At 42.0% G+C, this 7,276-nt stretch overlaps 1 protein-coding gene across 1 annotated transcript; it reads left to right on the forward strand.

Annotated features, from left to right (window-relative positions):
- The first annotated feature begins 6,523 nt into the window (after window positions 1–6,523).
- On the forward strand, window positions 6,524–6,838 carry rprmb (reprimo, TP53 dependent G2 arrest mediator candidate b). The gene has a single exon (XM_076297188.1). It carries the CDS (start codon window positions 6,524–6,526, stop codon window positions 6,836–6,838), a length of 315 nt encoding a protein of 104 aa, XP_076153303.1.
- The last annotated feature ends 438 nt before the right edge of the window (window positions 6,839–7,276 follow it).

The raw sequence follows: 7,276 nt of genomic DNA on the forward strand, positions 1-7,276 counted from the left end.
TTAGTAGTGCATTCCCCACTGAAATATGTTGTAACTGTGAGTGTGTTTTTTGTGTGTGTGTGTGAGTGAGAGAGAGTGCACTTGTGTGTGTGTGTGTGTGTGAGAGAGAGAGAGTGTGTGATGCTTAGAGCTCCAGCAGATAACAGGTCCATTATTGTGTTATTTCAATCTCCCTCACCTCCCCCTTAATGGGGGTGACTGTGCTGCTCTTCAGGTGATGGCCTTCCCGGTTCCCCTGCCGTTGGTGGCAATGCATGCCAGCACCCACAAGATAGCACTCCTCCCTTCTCTCCATTACCTCTTATCTTCCCTTTCCCCCCTCTCCAGCAGCCTCTCTCTGTTTCTCCTCCACTCTTTCCTTCAGTCTTTCATTCTGTCTCCCTCTCTCACTCACACTCTCTCAGCTCTCATCCCTCCATCACCTTTCTGCCCCTGCCTAATCCGTCACTTTAACGACTCACCCATCCATGCCATGCGCACATGTGGTGTGTATATGTGTGCTCAGATGTAGAAATGTATGTGTGTGTGTGTGGTGTGTGTGTGGTGTGTTAAGTGTGTGAGTGTGTGTTGATGGTGAGTTAAGTGTGTGTGTGTGTGTGTGTGTGTGTGTGTTCAGATACAATGGGTGTGTAATTATGTGTGAGAGGAGACAGAGGAGCTCATGGCTGGCCCAGTGATGTCCGTGCGGAACCAAGGACACCTTCAGGGCATAAACACACACACACACACACACGCACACACACACACACACATACATTGGTTAAAGAGCATGAACATTAGCTATACAAATGTTGTCTACTCTTTGCAGATACCACTGAACCATGGAAATGTGTGTTTGCTCCTCTGTGGGTTTAAAGCCAATAACACCACAACTACAGATGTAATCATTTTTACACATTTTTGTTGTGATCATTTCAGTCCAATTATGGCCGTTCCTGCTTGAAATAATATTTTGCACAGAACCATTCATTAAAAATCGAAAGGTATTAACAAATCTTGTCTAGCTGTTTTTTTTCACATTTGATATAATTTATCTCTTAAGCTTCTCTGTTAGCAGATGTATCCATTTTGTTTGTCAGTTCTGACTCACTGAATCAAAGTGAATACATTCACTCTCATTTTATGCTTGCACCGAAGAGGAGCTGTGACACCACCATTACATTTGGATGCTATCTTTGTGGTTTTCTCAGGCTGACAAAAGTCATTGCGGCTCAGCAGCCCATGTTTGTTTTTGGGGCGAAGCGTCAGATGTTCTTCGATCACCAAGTCAGCAAGAAATCTGGAGCCTCGCTCGGAAAAGGAGAGCAGCATGAATGGCAAGGCTGATAGATGTCTGTGGAATGCCTTCCAAAGTGCAGAGCAAAAAGATTAGCTGCTTGCGCTATATTTGGGCGACTCTCATGAAGAGTGCAGGCCTATCGATTTGAACAGAATAGTCCTGCTTTCTGTAATCCACCAGCTGTGTGTGTGTGTGTGAGAGAGAGAGAGAGAGAGAGAGAGAGTGCGTGTGTATGACTGTATAAGTGTGGGATGGGTTACCAATGTCGACCATGACTGGGTGGTCTAACAGTCACTGAGCGTACACACAAGCTTGGCTGAGGATCAGACTACATCACTGACATAGCTGAGTGAATACAAGTGTTGGACACATTCAGCTGAATGAGCAATTGATACAATAGATCTGCCTTTGTAGAGTCAGGTTGAAGGAAAGATTACAATAGTTCAACATCCTTTTTTCTATCCACCAAAAAATCTATCCTCTATTTCTGAGTATTTCTGTGAGGTTTTTTTGCAATATATCTCAGATGTTTACTCTCCATCGCCCCACACTTCTATGAAGTTCCTCTCTAAATATATTTGTCTCAATTTCCCCCTCAGTGTGTCTTTTTCTTTTACTGGTATCTGTTTATTTATACTCTCTCTATCCTGCCATTCCATTTCTGTCTCTCCGCCCCCTCATGGTATTTGCCATTAGATAATTCTCACTCCATCACAGTCCTACATTATCACTCCATCACAGTCCTACATTATCAGATCAGATGTCACATGTTGTTTTGCAGTCTCCGTCCCAAGATACCTCTGTCCTTTCAATCCTATCTCCCCCTCTTTCTGTCATCTGCTTCCCATCCCATCCCTGCGTATCCCCTCATGTGGGTCTCTCGTACCTCTCCCTCTCCACTTACATGCACCTCCATTCTCTGTCATCCTCTCAGCTGCGCTTCCACCTCTTCACATCCTCAGCAAATGCTTCTTTTTGATGCTTTTTTCTCTTTCCCTCTCCTACTCTCTCTCTCCCTCGCTCACTCTCTCCATTTTGGTCTCTGCTCTTCTCTCCAATCTTTTGCTCACTCTCTCTCTCTCTCTCTCTCTGTCTCACTCTACCTCCACACCCCCACAACCCCCTTACTCTCCCCCTCTTCAGATATATACCCTCCAGACCTCTTAGATCTCAGGAGAAACATTTGTTAATAAATCCCTCTGTCAGAACCAAACATGGTGAAGAAGCATTTGGCCGTCATGCGATTCGGCTCTGGAACCCACTTCCAGACGACATAAAATATGTCCCAACTGCCACCAGTTTTAAATCAAGACTGAAGACAAAACTGTTCTCCGTGGCTCTCTCCTAATCATTTAATTTTAATCAGTTGCACTCTGTCTTTAATGACTTTTTAATTATGTATTTTATTTATAAAATATTTTTTAATCAGTTGCACTCTGTGTTTTATTACTTTTAATTATCCATTTTATGACCTTTTAATGTGTTTTCTGTCTGTTAATATTTAATTCCTTTTCTTATATTTGTATTTATTTATGTTTTTATTTGTTATTGTCTGATGGTTTATGAAATGCACTTTACAAATAAAATGGCCTTGCCGCGCTTCGCCTTCCATCCCTCTCTCTCTCTCTCTCTCTCTCTCTCTCTCTCTCCTTCTCCCTTCAGATCCCTGACAGAGGAGACAGAGCTCTTCAGAGAGCTTTTTGATGCGAGCGCTGTGCTGCAGCCCCTGTGTGCGCCGAAACCTTCCCGACAGGAATAGCTCGCCGGCGTGCCCTCAGTGCAAACCCTCCACAGACGAAGCACATGACTCAGGCCCCGTTCCGAGGCTCTTTACGTGGGAGAGCCACTGCCGCACTACACAACCGGTGAGCGCGGAGGTGGAGAGCTGCTTTTCTCAGAGGGGAAGGGGGCATATGAGTATGGGTTTGTTTACCCATATGCCGGAGTGCTGGCCACTGTTCAAAAGGCATCTCTCCTCGTCTCTCTCTCTCTTTCTCTTCCTCTCTCTCTCTCTCTATGTATACCATACACCACACACACACACACACAGACACACACACACACACATGCACGTGTGCACACACACACACACACACACAAGCGCACGCGCGCGCGCTCGCGCACACACACACACACACACACACACATACACACACACACACACACACACACACACACACACACACACACACACACATCCTGTAGTCTAGTATATAATAGTATATAATGTGTAGAATATAAATTGTAAATATAGAGTATACGTATGCACATATGCAATAAAACAGAGATAGCTGCTTGAATATTAGCAGATGTTGTTCTTTTGAGTGATTCATAGACAAATGATGATTCAACCCACAAGTGATGAGCAAGTGGTGAACAGGTGCTACTCCATTTTTGGGGTACAAGGAGAGGCGGTAATTCTCAAACTCCAAAAAACATCAGCACCTCTTGGGCTTAATGTTGGTTTTGTGTATTCAGCCATGAAGACTAGCACTTTTCTCAAAGCACTGAATAGACTAACCACAGTATGGAGATGAATGATAACTGTGGCAATATGAAACGCAATAAAAAATGACATGAAGGAGTGAACTTTGCAGTCTACTCTTTATCTGTATCTCAATACCATGAAATTAATTTCGGGCAGCAAGTTACGAGCTTAGGAGTATTTTAATTCTGTTGTAAATTTATATAGAGAAGGCTACATCTCAATATAGCACTTCAATGTGAAATACATTTAAGTGTCAATTCATTGTAGTCACAGGCTACCAAATCAGTGTCTTTGTAGAGAGACCTGTGTATAATCTCTATGCCAACTCAAAGACAATACAGACAGCCACTTAAACTGTCAAATTGAGTGACAAGGAAATAAGGGGACAGACTCACATGTAACTCTATGAGAGAATGAAAAAGTGGAGGAAGCTCTGATGGGAATTAATGTTAGCTTCTAAAAATAGGCATGTGATTGACAGTCGCAACAAATCCCTGGCTTGGAAAGAAATTATACTCTCAGGAAATGCATTATTCAACATCCATAGTATCTGAATTTCTTATGTAGTTCTGTTGACTCACTGGTCCTTCAGGTGAGACTTAAATCCATGGACAGAATGTAAGATTATGGTGACAACCCTCACCATAAGACAATCCTCCCCTAGAAACTTGAGTAGCCTATGCCAAGGTCATTTAGCAGTTTAAGCAGTGGTTTGAGGTCATGGCCAGGTTTATATTTGAGGACTTTTTAAAAAAATACACCACATAATTGTTCATATAGTAGCCTACTAATGAGTGTTATATCATAACTAGCTGATTTGCAAAGAACCTGAAGATCATGTTACTACTAGTTCTAATTTGTTGGTTTATATAATATTTGACTTCTATTACTGGTTGCAAATTGCTTAAGAAAAAAAGCCAGGAAGAAAGTGACATCTACACAACTGACCTCTCCACGATGGTCTCTTGGCCTACTCTCGTTGGAAACAGCGACACTGCCATCTGCCGTTAGTTAATCAAAAGAACGCAATCAACAATACATTTGTTAATTGCTAGTTAATAATCTTAGAATAATAAATATGTTACAAATAAATATATTAGTTTATTTTGTTATTTGTTCACTATGTTAAAATGTCGAGTTTGGTTAAATTGTTAGTTGATTTTGGTTGTCACATATTTTCTATTTGCGTCCGACAGGTGGCAGTAAAAGCTTGTGGTCTCTTACAGATATAAAGTTTCTGGCTGGGCAAATAATAGACTATGAGAAATCCAGAACAGACAAAAAAACAGCATAACAATATACTGAAAATCGACAGTTAAATCAAATGAGGAATTACGAGGAAAGAAAATACTGAAATAGTAGCCTTAGGGCAGTAATCTCTGCCAAAGCCTTGTTCTTCAGTCTGACCAGGAGGTTTCAGTAGGATGGGTGGAAATCCAGCGAAATTGCTAGAGCTCAGCTTTAGTGGAGGCCTACTTTGTAGCCTATACTCTAGGTGGCGCTACATTGCGAATGGAAAAAAATATGTGATAGGCTATGTTGATCTGTCACTGAAATGATGACTAGCCTATTCTATTGCCGAATGGTTTCATCCAGGTTTAATAAGCGTCGCCCCTTGGCTCTGTACCTCACTCTTTGTTGGATTAACTGGAAGCAACGTGGACTATATCTAGTGGTTTGACTCAGAAAGGTAGGCTATAGTTTAGTGTGTTTCAGTTTGCTTTATTTGTCAATATCTACAACAAATAGCCTATTAAGAATATTTGTTCATTTCTTTGAATTTATAAGCCAACAAGTTGTTTAGATGAATTACTCAGCATTCAACAACGTTGACGGTGGGCTATTCTCCAATGGGAGTAGTGATGGCTTTCTCAAGTGCTGCAACCTGTCATCCGCGGTCATGGATAACGGTTCTGTCGCCAATGCACTGGATGAGCGGAACTTTCTCGTGATGCGCATGGTTCAGATCGCTGTGATGATCGTACTAGCACTCACCGTGGTCTTTGGTATTTTCTTCCTGGGTTGTAACTTGCTCATCAAGTCGGAAGGAATAATAAACTTTTTGTTAACGGACAGGTCGGGCGGCATGGGCGAAATGTCTCCTGTGTGACCCTATACCTCTGTAGCCTGTATTTTCTAAGGATGCAGGCTATAGACTAGGTCCGACATGAAGAGACGCTCTTTTTTAATGTATTCTTCTTTTTCTTCTTCTTCTTATATATAGCCTATTACATTATTACTTTATATTTAGTATTAGTCATAGCTATGTTATCAAATTATTTATTTAAAAAAAGTGTAGTTCATGACTGAAGATTTTTTATTCCAATCAAAACTAAAGTTGTCAACAAGATAGCAGATATCTCTGGCACGGGTTTTAAAAAGCCTACCCCAGAAAATAAAGTCTCATGGGAATTTGTCATGTTACATGTTCTTCTTCCTGTAGGTGGCGCTATTTGAGTGTACAAATCAATGTTTTAGCCTGCTGAATGGCTGTAGCCGCCGACTCCTCTCCTATGGAATGGTTTCACCCAGGTCTAATCAGCATCCGACAGTGAGCCCGTGTCCATACAGCCTGTTTAGAAGGATACCACTGGGAACTGTATGAGATATCTACCTTGTGCAATCCCTGCAACCCTTGCTTGAATTCTCAGAAGATTCAAGCTTTCTTAATTTGGTGAATGTCTGTAACAAAAGCAACAGATCCTTTTTTCCCATCTTTGTCAACTTTTTGCGTGCCACCCTGAACTTCACTAGAGATGAATTACACGGCATTCAACGACACCGACACTGGTTTGTTCTCCAACAGCAGCGATGGCTTTCTCCAGTGTTGCAACATGTCCTCGGTGGTCACGGACAGCGGCTTTGAGGCGACTGCACTGGCCGAGCGGAACTTTTTCATCACGCGCGTGGTCCAGATTGCTGTCATGTGCGTGCTCTCACTCACCGTGGTTTTCGGCATCTTCTTCCTCGGCTGCAACTTGCTCATCAAGTCCCAGGGAATGATCAACTTTCTAATGACGGACAGGAGACCATCCAAAGATGTGGAAGCTGTGATTGTTGGCACGTATTAGAGCAGATGTTCCATCTGAAAAGACGAGATACACACATTTAAGTATTTTGCGAAGATAGCACTCAGGTGGACGCAGGGGATCTGATGTTTTGGCAGACAAACAGACAGAGAAATTCTTGCTTTAGGACTAAGAACTTTGTTTCTAGAAAAAAAAGCCAACGGCATTTCACCATCTTAAATCTTTTTACGGATCACTTCCAACAGGGTCTTAAACACTGTGAATGTAGCCCTTGGATGGACATGTGTTATCTTTGTAGTTCTTAAGAAAATACTATATGGAGATGCTCCGAGATACATGTCGGTGTGGGATTTTGATACACTTTCTCTTAACTGATTTTGGAAATTATATGAAATGAATGTTATCTGTAGCCTATATGATCAATGTGAGTGTGTTGAAGAGCCTTTGTGTTTTCGTTTAAATATGACCCAGGAAATGTCC

This window comes from Alosa pseudoharengus, unplaced genomic scaffold (genome assembly GCF_046254945.1).
Source record: "Alosa pseudoharengus isolate Yale_2024_CS ecotype anadromous, Long Island Sound unplaced genomic scaffold, YU_APseudo_1.1 YU_APseudo_1.1_scf_20, whole genome shotgun sequence".
Taxonomy (NCBI): Eukaryota; Metazoa; Chordata; class Actinopteri; order Clupeiformes; family Clupeidae; genus Alosa; species Alosa pseudoharengus.

Bases quoted from the DNA above. Each gene is read 5' to 3' on its own strand.
- rprmb (XM_076297188.1), top strand. From the start codon at position 6,524: ATGAATTACACGGCATTCAACGACACCGACACTGGTTTGTTCTCCAAC.